This window comes from Bombina bombina, chromosome 7 (assembly GCF_027579735.1).
Source record: "Bombina bombina isolate aBomBom1 chromosome 7, aBomBom1.pri, whole genome shotgun sequence".
Lineage (NCBI taxonomy): Eukaryota > Metazoa > Chordata > Amphibia > Anura > Bombinatoridae > Bombina > Bombina bombina.
This window is the reverse complement of record NC_069505.1, coordinates 380,909,070-380,926,933: the sequence shown is the minus strand read 5'-3', so window position 1 is coordinate 380,926,933 and position 17,864 is coordinate 380,909,070. Positions and strand designations below refer to the sequence as shown.

At 40.0% G+C, this 17,864-nt stretch overlaps 1 protein-coding gene and 1 non-coding gene across 6 annotated transcripts in view; both read right to left on the bottom strand.

Moving 5' to 3' along the window:
• The window catches only part of LOC128666479 (RAF proto-oncogene serine/threonine-protein kinase), a 530,187-nt gene that overhangs the window by 403,066 nt on the left and 109,257 nt on the right, over nt 1-17,864 (bottom strand). For all 5 annotated transcript variants that reach the window (XM_053721101.1, XM_053721099.1, XM_053721102.1 and 2 more), the window contains exon 2: nt 12,388-12,598. In XM_053721101.1, coding sequence (XP_053577076.1) covers nt 12,388-12,591 — 204 coding nt within the window. In that variant the 5' untranslated portion in view covers nt 12,592-12,598. The remainder of the gene's footprint in view (nt 1-12,387; nt 12,599-17,864) is intronic.
• On the bottom strand, nt 2,633-2,704 carry TRNAM-CAU (transfer RNA methionine (anticodon CAU)). Its single transcript has one exon. It is a non-coding gene; the product is annotated as a tRNA-Met (tRNA).

Sequence of the window (17,864 nt, the reverse complement as noted above, 5' to 3'; positions counted from 1 at the left end):
TTCTGAAACTCTTCTAGCAGAAGAGATTGCAACTAAAAACAAAACTTTCCAAGATAATAACTTAATATCAACGGAATGTAAGGGTTCAAACGGAACCCCCTGAAGAACTGAAAGAACTAAATTGAGACTCCAAGGAGGAGTCAAAGGTTTGTAAACAGGCTTAATTCTAACCAGAGCCTGAACAAAGGCTTGAACATCTGGCACAGCTGCCAGCTTTTTGTGAAGTAACACAGACAAGGCAGAAATCTGTCCCTTCAGGGAACTTGCAGATAATCCTTTTTCCAATCCTTCTTGAAGGAAGGATAGAATCTTAGGAATCTTAACCTTGTCCCAAGGGAATCCTTTAGATTCACACCAACAGATATATTTTTTCCAAATTTTGTGGTAAATCTTTCTAGTTACAGGCTTTCTGGCCTGAACAAGAGTATCGATAACAGAATCTGAGAACCCTCGCTTCGATAAGATCAAGCGTTCAATCTCCAAGCAGTCAGCTGGAGTGAAACCAGGTTCGGATGTTCGAACGGACCCTGAACAAGAAGGTCTCGTCTCAAAGGTAGCTTCCAAGGTGGAGCCGATGACATATTCACCAGATCTGCATACCAAGTCCTGCGTGGCCACGCAGGAGCTATCAAGATCACCGACGCCCTCTCCTGATTGATCCTGGCTACCAGCCTGGGGATGAGAGGAAACGGCGGGAACACATAAGCTAGTTTGAAGGTCCAAGGTGCTACTAGTGCATCCACTAGAGCCGCCTTGGGATCCCTGGATCTGGACCCGTAGCAAGGAACTTTGAAGTTCTGACGAGAGGCCATCAGATCCATGTCTGGAATGCCCCACAGCTGAGTGACTTGGGCAAAGATTTCCGGATGGAGTTCCCACTCCCCCGGATGCAATGACTGACGACTCAGAAAATCCGCTTCCCAATTTTCCACTCCTGGGATGTGGATAGCGGACAGGTGGCAGGAGTGAGACTCCGCCCATAGAATGATTTTGGTCACTTCTTCCATCGCTAGGGAACTCCTTGTTCCCCCCTGATGGTTGATGTACGCAACAGTTGTCATGTTGTCTGATTGAAACCGTATGAACTTGGCCCTCGCTAGCTGAGGCCAAGCCTTGAGAGCATTGAATATCGCTCTCAGTTCCAGAATATTTATCGGTAGAAGAGATTCTTCCCGAGACCAAAGACCCTGAGCTTTCAGGGATTCCCAGACCGCGCCCCAGCCCATCAGACTGGCGTCGGTCGTGACAATGACCCACTCTGGTCTGCGGAATGTCATCCCTTGTGACAGGTTGTCCAGGGACAGCCACCAACGGAGTGAGTCTCTGGTCCTCTGATTTACTTGTATCTTCGGAGACAAGTCTGTATAATCCCCATTCCACTGACTGAGCATGCACAGTTGTAATGGTCTTAGATGAATGCGCGCAAAAGGAACTATGTCCATTGCCGCTACCATCAACCCGATCACTTCCATGCACTGAGCTATGGAAGGAAGAGGAACGGAATGAAGTATCCGACAAGAGTCTAGAAGCTTTGTTTTTCTGGCCTCTGTCAGAAATATCCTCATTTCTAAGGAGTCTATTATTGTTCCCAAGAAGGAAACCCTTGTTGACGGAGATAGAGAACTCTTTTCCACGTTCACTTTCCATCCGTGAGATCTGAGAAAGGCCAGGACGATGTCCGTGTGAGCCTTTGCTTGAGGAAGGGACGACGCTTGAATCAGAATGTCGTCCAAGTAAGGTACTACAGCAATGCCCCTTGGTCTTAGCACAGCTAGAAGGGACCCTAGTACCTTTGTGAAAATCCTTGGAGCAGTGGCTAATCCGAAAGGAAGCGCCACGAACTGGTAATGCTTGTCCAGGAATGCGAACCTTAGGAACCGATGATGTTCCTTGTGGATAGGAATATGTAGATACGCATCCTTTAAATCCACCGTGGTCATGAATTGACCTTCCTGGATGGAAGGAAGAATAGTTCGAATGGTTTCCATCTTGAACGATGGAACCTTGAGAAACTTGTTTAAGATCTTGAGATCTAAGATTGGTCTGAACGTTCCCTCTTTTTTGGGAACTATGAACAGATTGGAGTAGAACCCCATCCCTTGTTCTCTTAATGGAACAGGATGAATCACTCCCATTTTTAACAGGTCTTCTACACAATGTAAGAATGCCTGTCTTTTTATGTGGTCTGAAGACAACTGAGACCTGTGGAACCTCCCCCTTGGGGGAAGTCCCTTGAATTCTAGAAGATAACCTTGGGAGACTATTTCTAGCGCCCAAGGATCCAGAACATCTCTTGCCCAAGCCTGAGCGAAGAGAGAGAGTCTGCCCCCCACCAGATCCGGTCCCGGATCGGGGGCCAACATTTCATGCAGTCTTGGTAGCAGTGGCAGGTTTCTTGGCCTGCTTTCCCTTGTTCCAGCCTTGCATTGGTCTCCAAGCTGGCTTGGCTTGAGAAGTATTACCCTCTTGCTTAGAGGACGTAGCACCTCGGGCTGGTCCGTTTCTACGAAAGGGACGAAAATTAGGTTTATTTTTTGCCTTGAAAGGCCGATCCTGAGGAAGGGCGTGGCCCTTACCCCCAGTGATATCAGAGATAATCTCTTTCAAGTCAGGGCCAAACAGCGTTTTCCCATAGCAGAGGATGGTTTCGATCCATCGACCTCTGGGTTATGGGCCCAGCACGCTTCCGCTGCGCCACTCTGCTTTCCATAATCTCCTCATAAGGAGGAGAATCACTATCGACCGCCTTTATCAGCTCATCGAACCAGAAACATGCGGCTGTAGCGACAGGGACAATGCATGCAATTGGTTGTAGAAGGTAACCCTGCTGAATAAACATCTTTTTAAGCAAACCTTCTAATTTTTTATCCATAGGATCTTTGAAAGCACAACTATCCTCTATGGGTATAGTGGTGCGTTTGTTTAAAGTGGAAACCGCTCCCTCGACCTTGGGGACTGTCTGCCATAAGTCCTTTCTAGGGTCGACCAAAGGAAACAATTTTTTAAATATGGGGGGAGGGACGAAAGGAATACCGGGCCTTTCCCATTCTTTATTAACAATGTCCGCCACCCGCTTGGGTATAGGAAAAGCTTCTGGGAGCCCCGGCACCTCTAGGAACTTGTCCATTTTACATAGTTTCTCTGGGATGACCAACTTGTCACAATCATCCAGAGTGGATAATACCTCCTTAAGCAGAATGCGGAGATGTTCCAACTTAAATTTAAATGCAATCACATCAGGTTCAGCCTGTTGAGAAATGTTCCCTGAATCAGTAATTTCTCCCTCAGACAAAACCTCCCTGGCCCCATCAGACTTGGTTAGGGGCCCTTCAGAGATATTAGTATCAGCGTTGCCATGCTCTTCAGTATCTAAAACAGAGCAGCCGCGCTTACGCTGACAAGTGTTCATTTGGGCTAAAATGTTTTTGACAGAATTATCCATTACAGCCGTTAATTGTTGCATAGTAAGGAGTATTGGCGCGCTAGATGTACTAGGGGCCTCCTGAGTGGGCAAGACTCGTGTAGACGAAGGAGGGAATGATGCAGTACCATGCTTACTCCCCTCACTTGAGGAATCATCTTGGGCATCATTGTCATTATCACATAAATCACATTTATTTAAATGAATAGGAATTCTGGCTTCCCCACATTCAGAACACAGTCTATCTGGTAGTTCAGACATGTTAAACAGGCATAAACTTGATAACAAAGTACAAAAACGTTTTAAAATAAAACCGTTACTGTCACTTTAAATTTTAAACTGAACACACTTTATTACTGCAATTGCGAAAAAACATGAAGGAATTGTACAAAATTCACCAAATTTTCACCACAGTGTCTTAAAGCCTTAAAAGTATTGCACACCAAATTTGGAAGCTTTAACCCTTAAAATAACGGAACCGGAGCCGTTTTAAACTTTAACCCCTTTACAGTCCCTGGTATCTGCTTTGCTGAGACCCAACCAAGCCCAAAGGGGAATACGATACCAAATGACGCCTTCAGAAAGTCTTTTCTAAGTATCAGAGCTCCTCACACATGCGACTGCATGCCATGCCTCTCAAAAACAAGTGCGCCACACCGGCGCGAAAATGAGGCTCTGCTTATGCTTTGGGAAAGCCCCTAAGGAATAAGGTGTCTAATACAGTGCCTGCCGATATTCTTATATCAAAATACCCAGATAAAATGATTCCTCAAGGCTAAATATGTGTTAATAATGAATCGATTTAGCCCAGAAAAGTCTACAGTCTTAATAAGCCCTTGTGAAGCCCTTATTTACGATCGTAATAAACATGGCTTACCGGATCCCATAGGGAAAATGACAGCTTCCAGCATTACATCGTCTTGTTAGAATGTGTCATACCTCAAGCAGCAAGAGACTGCATACTGTTCCCCCAACTGAAGTTAATTGCTCTCAACAGTCCTGTGTGGAACAGCCATGGATTTTAGTTACGGTTGCTAAAATCATTTTCCTCATACAAACAGAAATCTTCATCTCTTTTCTGTTTCTGAGTAAATAGTACATACCAGCACTATTTCAAAATAACAAACTCTTGATTGAATAATAAAAACTACAGTTAAACACTAAAAAACTCTAAGCCATCTCCGTGGAGATGTTGCCTGTACAACGGCAAAGAGAATGACTGGGGTAGGCGGAGCCTAGGAGGGATCATGTGACCAGCTTTGCTGGGCTCTTTGCCATTTCCTGTTGGGGAGGAGAATATCCCACAAGTAAGGATGACGCCGTGGACCGGACACACCTATGTTGGAGAAATTATGGCTTTTTTATATTTGCATTACTGTTCAAGTCCATCAGTTTGTCCCTAGCTTCCAAAGTTCAAATATCCCAGATTTGTTTGTGACATCTAGGTATGGCACCACAAAACAACATTAATAGACAGTCAGAGGCTATCAAACTCAAGTTACAACATCAACATGTTTCTTACAAGATTGTTTATCTACAGTTTTCTTGTCTTTAACAGTGAGACAGTTAAGTCTGCAAAATTGATTTCAACGTGAGTAGATACTTTGCTGCTTTGCATTTGCATTACACTAGCACATAATCCTACTCCTGCAGGTCTCCCCTCTCCCCGGCTCTAGGATGATAGTAGGAGTCCCAGAAGAACATCATTTCTGCATAGTAATCTAATCTACCTACTGTGTAATAATAGAATCTTTCTAGCGATAAATTAGTTTTCATCTGCGCTGCCCACATAGCTACTGTGGGTTCTGTATCTGATTTCCAAAGCCTAGGGATGACTTGCTTCGCACTACATATGGCTAATTGGAAAAGTGACATGTATTGTTTGAAGGGGAATTTGGGGATTGTATGAAACAGGTATACCATAGGGTCTAATGGAATATTACAATTTAGCATTTTACTCATCTCTGAGTTAATACTCTTCCAGTAATTTGCTATTTTGGGGCACTCCCACCATATGTGAAAAGGGGTTCCTTTTCCTGCACATTTTCTCCAACATCTATCAGATGCTTCGGGAAACATAAATTTCAACCTGTGGGGAGTAAGATACCAGCGGAGCAGGAATTTATAATTTGTTTCCAGTAGGGCTGATGAATGTGCGGATCTAGCTGTGTTCTGAAAGATTTTTAGCCATTCTTGCTCTGTAAGAGTGTAAGGGAGTTCTTTATGCCAGGAATTGACTGTTGAGGTGTGTAAAGTCTTGGGAGGGGTGATTAGGAGTTGATATAGGAGGGAGATGGTGTGTATCTGTGGGGAGTCTTGAATGCAAAGTTTCTCAAGTGTGGTAAGCTCCCTTGTAATTTGTTGTTTGAGCTTGTGAGAGTCAACAAAGTGTCTGAGTTGAAGGTATCTGAACCAGGGTGTGAATTGTGTGACCTCTAATTCCTCTAGGTTAGATTTGGCCATTTTATAGCTAATGGGATCTCCCATTTATTTAATAGGCTGAAGCTCCGCCTACCACACCTGTTTTCACCTGTGTTAACCTTTAGTTATCCTTTCCTGAACTCAATGCCATCTAGTGGCCAATTTCTGAATTTTTCAAAATACATTCAAGGTGACCTTCAACAAAGGATATATAAAGAAGTTAGTCAAATAAATTTCTCTATATCTTTGCATTTTGGAACAATTTGTTAATGATCTGAATTGTGCTACACAGCATATAAAATTTAAATTGACTGTAAATGAGGAGAGAATTGATTTTCTTGATACCTCTAAACAAGAGGGTTTGCTAGCTGTGGATCTTTACAAAAACAAATAGACTATAACAATTTGTTGCACTTTAATAGTGCACACCCTCCTGCACTGTTGAAGAGTTTACCCAGGAGCCAATTCATGCGTGTGAGACGGATTGTCTCTTATGAAAATCTAGTAAAAGAAAGGCTATCAGAAATGGGTAAACACTTCAAACAGAGGATACCCAACAGATTTAATTCAGCAGGGAATTAGGGATGCATTACAGACCCCTAAGACCGATTTTCTCAAAGAGAGGATAAGAAATAATAAAAATAATACAAAAATGATCTTTGTTAATGAATACTCCCCTTGGAGCAATCAAATACAGAAAGTATTAAGAAAACATTGGCATATTTTACAGATCTCAAATCCACATGTAAAAGTGTTTTCTAGTCCCCCCATGACTGCATTTAAAAACACAGTTAAAGTTGATGTGGGTCCAAAGAGAAATACAAATCAGGGACACATTGGGGATAAGAACTTGGGATGTTTTCCATGTCTCAACTGCCAGAATTGCAATAATGTCATCAAAGTCCCAACCTTTACTAACCCCTCTACAGTTAAAAAATATAGGTTGAAGGATTATTATACTTGTAATACTAAGTTTCGTGATATACCTAATTAAGTGTCCATGTGGTTTGGGGTATGTTGGCGAGACCACCCAGAAGGTACAGGAGCGCATTAACCAACATAAAAGCATATCAGGACAGGTAAATTAGATGCCTGTCTTTATTATGGCTGGACATCAAATTAATCCGCTCAGATTCCAGGTACTTGAACATATAAAAATACCTAGGAGGGGTGGGAATAGAACAAAGATGTTAAAGTACAGGGAATTGTACTGGATTCATGAGTTAGGGACTATGACCCCTAATGGAATGAACAGGGAAATGGATTGGAGTATATGCCAGTGAATATTAATAACTATACATTCAACAACAAAATGTCTTTTGTTCAAGGATTGGATGTTAAAAATGCAAAGAAATTAATTTGACTAACTTCTCTATATATCCTTTGTTGAAGGTCACCTTGAATGTATTCTGAAAATTTGAGTATATGCCAGTTAATATTAATAACTATACACCTAACTAAATGTCTTTTTTCCAGAACCTGATGTTAAACATGCAAAGATATAGAGAAATGTATTTGACCAACTTCTTTATATATCCTTTGTTGAAGGTCACCTTGAATGTATTTTGAAAAATTCAGAAATTGGCCACTAGATGGCATTGAGTTCAGGAAAGGATAACTAAAGGTTAACACAGGTGAAAACAGGTGTGGTAGACGGAGCTTCAGCCTATTTAAGGTTTGATTTTAATGTTTTATGTTAGACATGAATAAGGACATGGGTCCGAAACGTTGTCTGTTTTAATTGGCACAATAAAGCAATAATGTTTTAAATACAGTTGGTGGTGCGGCTATATTACTACTTATAATGTAAAACAGAAGTCCCTATTGGTATTTAAAAAAAAAATGCTGACCTGATATATTCTTTCGGAATGACAATGGTCAATAGTGGTCCAAAACATGTGGGATATATTTTCCGCCACGAGGAGGCAGTCAACTCACATAAGAGCTTAAAATTCCTCCCACTCCTATTCAGTTCAACGTATAGCCGAGCAGAGAATAGGAGGCATATGTAGGAAAGACAAAGCAGGGTCTGTAGAGGTTTTAATTAGAACTGTCATGCAAAAATGAAACAGGTGGGGCCTATGAACCATCATCATTCCAAAAAGAAAATAATTTATCATCAGGTAAGCATAAATTTTCTTTTCTTTCGTAAAATGATGAAGGTCCATAGTGCTCCATAACATGTGGGATTAATACCCAAGGGGATGATTCCTGTTAAGGAAAGGGTGGGGGAATTTTCCTGGCAGTTCCTATTTAGCAGACACTGTAGCCTGAAGGACTTTACTGCCGACTGCTCCTTGCAAAGAAGCAAAAACAATACAATTTTGTAAAGGTATTCAGATTAGACCGTGTTGCAGCTTGGCAAATCTGTTCCAAAGATGGATAATTTTTAAAAGCCCAAGAAGTTGCAACTGCTCTTGTAGAGTGAGCTGTTATACACTTAGGAGGTGACTTTCCACCACCAAGTAAGCCTTGTGAATAATTTCAGCCAAGAGAGTTACAGGCTACCGTAGTAGTCCTCTGCCCCTTACAAATCTCAGAGTAGTGAACAACCCAACTAGAAGATTGTTAGAATTATTTAGTATCTTAAAGATAGAACTTCAAAGCTCTGACTACATCAAAATTATGCAAGAGTCGCTCCTTAGAATTGATCAGTTCTGGACACAAAGAAGTAACGACAATCTAGATAGCAAAGGGAGCTTTTTAAAGATTTTACAAAATGTGCTCAAAAGATTGCAGCCACTCTAAACCAGGATATTGGAGAATAAATCTACATTTTGTCTGGGGGGGAAAGTACCAGCATACTAGGAGCAGCACTCTTATAGACCAGGGGATTAGTGGATAGATCCAACTTTCACCTGGGTGGCCTGTAACATCTTAGTACTGGAAGAAAGTTTTCACTTCATGGCTGTAAACTCCTGTGTCCTTTGTAGGCTGAGGAGGGGGAAAAGAAAAAAAAAAAAAAAGTCTCAAAAGATAAAGAATCCCTTTCTATATGTTGTAAATAAATACTTCAGAATTTACCTCAATCCATCTTGGAGGTAAAAATTTGAGGGATTATGGGAAAGTGGAAGGGATTAAAGTTTTGGAATGTAGGTGGGTTTTTGCCTCCTATTGGATTGTAGTATAATCCCATGTGTTTGCTCGAACTCTTTATGAGATATGTAAAATACGGCATACACAGATATAGTGCACCCAGCGTCATCAGGAAATAAAATTGTTACTTTCTTTAATGAGCTGTGTACGCAGCTATGCTAAAACACATGGCTACATATAAAAAAAAAAAAAAAAAGTATGTAACAAAAAAAAAAATGGGTAATCTGGAGTAGTCATGTGCTGATGATGTTCATGATGATGTGAAGGTGAGAATAAGCTACTGCAAAAACACCTATAATTTGTTACCTACCTGTTATACCAGTACATTTGATCTATATATTGACAAGGAGATTACAAAAGCAGTTGGGATGAAAAGAATCTTTTGGGATGAGTTCTGATTAAATTATTCGATTTAGGGAAATAATTACGTTTGATCCAAATAGCAATAATCTCAGTACTCTGACTTTTATACATATGTTAGAGGGAATTGAATGAGTATGTGGATACACAAAAGAATAACATTTGGAAGAACTTGACACAAAGGAAGAGAACAGTATCCAAAGATCTGATAAAGAATGGTAAAACAGTAAAAATTGGCAGAGTTGACATGGGAGGCCCCATAGTGTTGTTGGACTATGGATATTATAAAAATGAACCATTAAAACTATTAAATCAAGTGGGTAGTGCATTGGAGGCTAAGTTTATAGACAAACAACTATACACCTACCTTACAGTATATTCCAACATTTTACCCAAAATACACAAGAATTTAACAATGCCACCAAATAGTGTCTACAGGAGACGCTCTTTAACAAACACTGTCAATGTATTTGTACTATATACTACAGCTATAAGTGCACATCGTGAGGTGTTTCCTCCCGGATTCAAGAACTTTGAAAAGGGTTGCCGGAAGAAGCACAATGCTTCTATTTTCTATTGATGGGAACATCAATAGGGTCTCTTTTTGACAGAATTTAAAAAGCAAGGAACTCAATTTTGCAGATCCCAATATCAAATAATATAGAAGATATATAGAGGATTTAATTTTTTTTTTTTTTGTGGAAGGGATAATTAATTTCTGGAATGTTTAGAACTGTTGAATCAAGCACACCCAAATTTGGTGTTTAAGAGTTTGACATTGAATTTTTAATCAGAAAATTGTTGATTAATGGGTCATTAAATAAGGTTCATGTCTGCTCACTACATTGTATCAGAAGCCTACAGAGACAGGAACTCTCTGCTTGAAGCTTCGAGTTCCCATTTGCAGGCTTTGAAAAAAAAGAAAAAAAAGTGCTACCAGTTCTTAGGGGTATGGAGGAATAATGCCAATAAAATCACAGCTTACGAGCAATTGGATGAGATGCAGCAAAGATCTGAAGTGAGGGGCTATCATCATGGTGAGCTATACACTAAATAAATCTGGGAAAAGTATTAATATAGCAATGTTTGCTGTATTAAGACAGACATGGCTGGATGTTTCCAAACCAGAATGCTATCTGTATAGTAGTTGTATAACGTGATGGAATGTTCACAGGTTCCTATTTTCACCATCCTAGACATAAGAAAAGATATATAAAAATTTGAATGACCTCTACCACAACATACATATAGTCTATATCAGTGGTTCTCAACCAAAGTGACCTCAAGGCCCGGTAAATTTTAGCTGGACATGTCCAGGGGCCGATATATATATATATATACTAATGCAAGATAGGGAACCAGCACTCAATATCCAAGAGAGCCTCCGGGGTGCACTTTTAATCAGAATAATATTCACAACAGCAAAGAAGGCACTCTCCGTTGTTCACAAATTCATTTATTTGTTAAGGTAAACATTTTCAGCGTGTACCCTGTCCTCAGACCTCAGTGGTCTGAGGACGGGGAGACCCCAAAAACGTTTACCTGCTGGTGTGAATATATATATATATATATATACACACTGTGTGTATATATATATATGTGTATATATATATATATATATATATATATATATATATATATATATATATATATATATATATATATATATATATATATATATATATATATATATATATATATATATATATATATTTATATATTAAGCAGCAGGGATTTGCCCCATCAATAACTAAGCAGTTCAGTGTGGGTTTAGTGGGGGCCCTGGAGTGTGGGGGGTCCTGCCGAGGGTCTGTCGCTGTGAGGGCCATGGAGTGTGAGGTCTGGCCCTGGAGGTTGGGGCCCTTAATGTTGGGGGTCCTGGCTCTGGAGGTTGATGGGCCTGTTGGGATTAGGACAGAGAGGCTACCATGTTCATTTACAAAAATTTGAATACATTTGGGTCAGTGTTTTTTCAGTTTTCCTGGGGCCTTGATTGGTCAGTCTGCCCCTGGTGTGTAGTAGGGTAAGAGTGTGCAGTGGGGGCATGACAGGTCAGGGCCCACCAGCAGGGCTATCACGGCCCGGTACAGGGCCACGGCCCGGCTGTTGAGAAACCAGGGTCTATATGGTACACTGTCCTTGTAGCCTTTTCTACATAGGGAAAACCTGTGATAATCTTCAGGTAAGAATGGTAAATCATTGTAGTGCCAACCTGGCATGCCATAAGAGATGGAATATCTGAGCAACCAGTGACAACATTTTTCACAAATTAATGTGTTGTATTTGAGATACATGATCCTAGATCATGTTCCTCCTCTCTCTCTCTCGAGGAGGTGATAAAGCGCAGATCCTACTACAAAACCAAAGGAGACTAAACTTAAATTTATAGAATTATATGACGCGATTCTACAAATAGCTCAGCTTAATATACAGTACATTCAATCAAAATAGCAACTGTTTGTTAAGAACAAACAAAACTATACATTGTCTAAATATGTGTTTAAATAAGTGAAAGGTATACTAAATTGTTACAAAACAGCTTGGCTTTTGATGTCTGATCTTGAGCAACATAGATTTCAATTGTGATATATTTGTTTCACAGATACTTTGTTTTTAGCCACTGTTTTAATGAAGTACAACCCCCCCCCCTCAATGTCTGTCATTGCAAAGTTTAAGGGGTGTGGCATAGGGTCCGCTTTAGGACAGGAAGTGGAGGCAACACACACCATGTGGAACATGTTACTGGTTTGGTGGCAGCACGATAAACTGTGTATATTTCACATTAAAATATTACATGAATATATATCTGACAACAGGGTGGAACCCTGAAACATATGGAAAGATTAAGCAATAAGGAATAAAGCAGAGTGCATCCTAATGTTTGTAGGTGTGCGTTGTCACATCATGCACCTAAATTTTGAACAAATTTATATATCCCTGCATTAACTACTTTTTTTAAATACAAAAGGTGTTTATTTAAAACTTGCACAGATGTACAGGAGCATCAGTTTGCACTTTGGGGCTCAATTGTATTACAAAAGTTCAGGTAACAAAACGTAAACCGTACATTCAAAAAGCATGCCACTTACCACTGTCCTCTGTTTATTAGGTAAAAATACACGAATCGTACTACTAGTCTTGGATGTATCCATTAGTTTGCCATCATCTGACGCCCGACGGTAACCAAATTGTTGAGCAATCGTTGGGGACATGCAACTTGAGCCATCGAAAACAGAATCCTTAAGTCCAAAACCATTGCTGATGGTTTTCCAGGCCCCTTGAATATGATCCATTGACAACCTGCAGGAAAAAATAAATAAATATTTTTTAAAAAAAATAAACATAAAACATAAGCACAAACTTACTAGTGATTGACCATGCATGCGATACCTCATATATAGACATATATCTATAACAAACAATAAATTTTAAAAAATCTGCCAGTGACACTTAAGATACAATGAAATGAAATACAATAAGGTAGGGTGAACAAATAAGTATATATGCAATTTAAAAATGTTTGTAAGAATTCTTCAAGTTTATTACAATTTATGCTTGAGTGAACATGTAAACAGAATTCAAACATAATATTTATATACAACGCAGAATATAATAAAAAAAAAAAAAAAAAAGGGGGGGGGAAGAAGAGTTATATTAAAATCCAAAATTTTGTTCCGATTCACCTAGCACCCAGACATGAGCGCACCATCAGCTACTAGGAATTGAATCCAGTAAATGCCCTGCTGACTCTGCAAGTCATGTATGGAAAAACAAAAATGTATGCTTACCTAATAAAATGTCTCATTCCGGACATGGAGAGTCCACCACGTCATTCCAATTACTAGTGAAAATTCAACTACTTGCAAGCAAGAGGAGGCAAAGAGCACACCAGCAAAGCTATTAAGTGTAACTTCCCTTACCCATAATCCCCAGTCATTCAGCAGAAGGAAAATGGAAAAAGAAGAAAACACAAAAGTATAGAGGTGTCTGAGGATTACTCAAAAAAAACTGCAGAATATAATTTAAAAAGAGGGCGGGGTCGTGGACTCTTCATGCCTGGTAAGAAAGAAATTTATCATCAGGCAAGCATAAATTTTGTTTTATTTCCTATGGCATGGAGAGTCCACAATATCATTCCAATTACTAGTGGGAACCAATACCCAAAGCTAGAGGACACGAAATGAGAAGGGAGGGAGAACATGGCAGGAGGAACTAAACAGAAGGCACCAACACTTGAAGAACCTTTGTCCCAAAATAGAGGCCTCAGCTGAGGCCAAAGTAACAAATTTGTAGAATTTGGAAAAAGTATGCAAAGAGGATCATGTTGTCGCCTTGCCAATCTGTTCCACAGAACCTTTATTTTTGAAAGTCCAAGATGAGGAGACAGCCCTAGTGGAATGAGCCGTAATTCTCTCAGGAGGCTGCTGTCCAGCTGTCTCATAAGCTAAACGAATAATACTTCTTATTTAACCAGAGGGAAAGGGTAGTAGACGTGATCTTCTGACCCTTACGCTTTCCAGACAAAAACCACAAACGGGGCAGAAGATTGCTGAAAATCTTTATTTGCTTGAAGGAAAAATTTTAGTGCACGCACAACATCCAGGTTATGCAAAAGACGTTCCTTATGGGAAGAAGGATTAGGAAAAAAGGAACATCAATTTTCTGAATAATGTTTCGATCCAACACAACCTTAGGGAGAAACCCCAACTTAACATGAGGACTGCCTTATCTGCATGAAAAATAAGGTACAGGGAAAAAACATAATTTATGTAAGAACTTACCTGATAAATTAATTTCTTTCATATTGGCAAGAGTCCATGAGCTAGTGAAATATGGGATATACAATCCTACCAGGAGGGGCAAAGTTTCCCAAACCTCAAAATGCCTATAAATACACCCCTCACCACACCCACAATTCAGTTTAACGAATAGCCAAGCAGTGGGGTGATAAAGAAAGGAGTAGAAAGCATCAACAAAGGAAATTTGGAAATAATTGTGCTTTATACAAAAAATCATAACCACCATAAAAAGGGTGGGCCTCATGGACTCTTGCTAATATGAAAGAAATGAATTTATCAGGTAAGTTCTTACATAAATTATGTTTTCTTTCATGTAATTGGCAAGAGTCCATGAGCTAGTGACATATGGGATATCAATACCCAAGATGTGGAGTCTTCCACTCAAGAGTCATTAGAGAGGGAGGGAATTAAACAAAAACAGCCATATTACGCTGAGAAAATAATCCACAACCCAAAAATAAGTTAATTTTCACTTTTGAAAGAAAAAAACTTAAATCAAAAAGCAGAAGAATCAAACTGAAACAGCTGCCTGAAGAACTTTTCTACCAAAAACTGCTTCCGAAGAAGCAAATACATCAAAATGGTAGAATTTAGTAAATGTATGCAAAGAGGACCAAGTGGCTGCTTTGCAAATCTGATCAACTGACGCTTCATTCTTAAAAGCCCATGAAGTGGAGACTGATCTAGTAGAATGAGCTGTAATTCTCTGAGGCAGGGTTTGACCCGACTCCAAATAAGCTTGATGAATCAAAAGTTTCAACCAAGAAGCCAAGGAAATAGCAGAAGCTTTCTGACCTTTCCTAGGACCAGAAAATAAAACAAACACTAGAAGTCTTCCTGAAATCTTTAGTAGCTTCCACATAATATTTCAAAGCTCTTACCACATCCAAAGAATGTAAGGATCTCTCCATAGAATTCTTAGGATTAGGACATAAAGAAGGGACAACAATTTCTCTACTAATGTTGTTAGAATTCACAACCTTAGGTAAAAATTGAAAAGAAGTCCGCAAAACTGCCTTATCCTGATGAAAAAACAGAAAAGGAGACTCACAAGAAAGAGCAGATAGCTCAGAAACTCTTCTAGCAGAAGAGATAGCCAAAAGGAACAACACTTTCCAAGAAAGTAGTTTAATGTCCAAAGAATGCATAGGTTCAAATGGAGGAGCATGTAAAGCCCTCAGAACCAAATTAAGACTCCAAGGAGGAGAAATTGACTTAATGACAGGCTTAATATGAACTAAAGCCTGTACAAAACAGTGTATATCAGGAAGTATAGCAATCTTTCTGTGAAATAAAACAGAAAGAGCGGAGATTTGTCCTTTCAAGGAACTTGCAGACAAACCCTTATCCAAACCATCCTAAAGAAACTGCAAAATTCTAGGAATTCTAAAAGAATGCCAGGAGAATTTATGAGAGGAACACCATGAAATGTAAGTCTTCCAAACTCTATAATAAATCTTTCTAGAGACAGATTTACGAGCTTGTAACATAGTATTAAATCACTGAATCAGAGAAACCTCTATGACTTGGAACTAAGCGTTCAATTTCCATACCTTCAAATTTAATGATTTGAGATCCTGATGGAAAAACGGACCTTGAGATAGTAGGTCCGGCCGTAACGGAAGTGGCCAAGGCGGGCAACTGGACATCCGAACCAGATCCGCATACCAAAACCTGTGTGACCATGCTGGAGCCACCAGCAACACAAAAGACTGTTCCATGATGATTTTGGAAATCACTCTTGGAAGGAGAACTAGAGGCGGGAAGATGTAAGCAGGTTGATAACACCAAGGAAGTGTCAGCGCATGCACTGCTTCCGTCTGAACATCCCTGGACAGGTATCTGGGAAGTTTCTTGTTTAGATGAGAGGCCATGAGATCTATCTCTGGAAGCCCCCACATCTGAACAATCTGAGAAAACACATCTGGATGGAGAGACCACTCCCCTGGATGTAAAGTCTGGCGGCTGAGATAATCCGCCTCCCAATTGTCTATACCTGGGATATGTACCGCAGAGATTATACAGGAGCTGGATTCCGCCCAAGCAAGTATCCGAGATACTTCTTTCATAGCTTGGGGACTGTGAGTCCCACCCTGATGATTGACATAAGCCACAGTTGTGATATTGTCTGTCTGAAAACAAATGAACGGTTCTCTCTTTAGCAGAGGCCAGAACTGAAGAGCCCTGAGAATTGCACGGAGTTCTAAAATATTTATTGGTAATCTCGCCTCTTGAGATTTCCAAACCCCTTGTGCTGTCAGAGACCCCCAAACAGCTCCCCAACCTGAAAGACTGGCATCTGTTGTGATCACAGTCCAGGTTGGGCGAACAAAAGAAGCCCCTTGAACCAAACGATGGTGATCTATCCACCATGTCAGAGAGTGTCGTACATTGGGATTCAAGGATATTAATTGTGATATCTTTGTATAATCCCTGCACCATTGATTCAGCATACAAAGCTGTAGAGGTCTCATGTGAAAACGAGCAAAGGGGATTGCGTCCGATGCTGCAGTCATGAGAGCTAAAACTTCCATGCACATAGCCACTGAAGGGAATGACTGAGACTGAAGGAGCCGACATGCTGTGACCAATTTTAAACGTCTCTTGTCAGAGACAGAGTCATGGACAATGAATCTATCTGGAAGCCTAAAAAGGTGACCCTTGTCTGAGGAATCGAGAAACTTTTTGGTAAATTGATCCTCCAACCATGTTTCCGAAGAAACAACACTAGTTGATTCGTGTGAGATTCTGCAGTATGTAAAGACTGAGCTAGTACCAAGATATCGTCCAAATAAGGAAACACTGCAATACCCTGTTCTCTTATTACAGATAGTAGGGCACCCAGAACCTTTGAAAAGATTCTTGGAGCTGTTGCTAGGCCAAATGGAAGAGCAACAAATTGGCAATGCTTGTCTAGAAAAGAGAATCTCAGAAACTGATAGTGTTCTGGATGAATCGGAATATGAAGGTATGCATCCTGCAAGTCTATTGTGGACATATAATGTCCTTGCTGAACAAAAGGCAGAATAGTCCTTATAGTCACCATCTTGAAAGTTGGTACTCTTACATAACGATTCAAAATTTTCAGATCCAGAACTGGTCTGAACAAATTTTCTTTATTTGGTACAATGAATAGGTTTGAATAAAACCCCAAACCTTGTTCCTGAGGAGGAACTGGCATGATTACCCCTGAAGACTCCAGGTCTGAAACACACTTCAGGAAAGCCTGAGCTTTTACTGGATTTACAGGGATGCATGAGAGAAAAAATCTTCTCACAGGAGGTCTTACTTTGAATCCTACCAGGACCGGCCTGTTGTAATTCTTATCTCTTTGGTTATCTCTAGGCATACCCAACCGGTGTGCCCTTTCGACTAAGATTGGCGTATCACTGGGTATAATGCCCAGTGCCTTGGGTAAGGTAATACTAGCAAAGGTTATTAAGTCTGGAAATTCGCCCTTGTCTGGTAGACCTATAATTTTCAAATTATTGCGTCTTGATCGATCTTCTAACTCATGAATTTTATCTTGTAGTCTGCTCAGTGTCTTACTATTGTCTGTTATGATTTTTTCCTGCTTATAAATTATATCCTCATTGTTAGATACTCTGTCTTCAACTTCTGTGAGACGACTATTAATTTGTTTGAGTTCTGTCATTATGTTAGCTGTTTGGCTTTTAAGCATTTCAAATTGGGGCAAGAAAATTTCAGACATCTGAGATATCAAGAGCTGAATATCATCTTTTTGCATTATCGGCTCAGGAGTACTT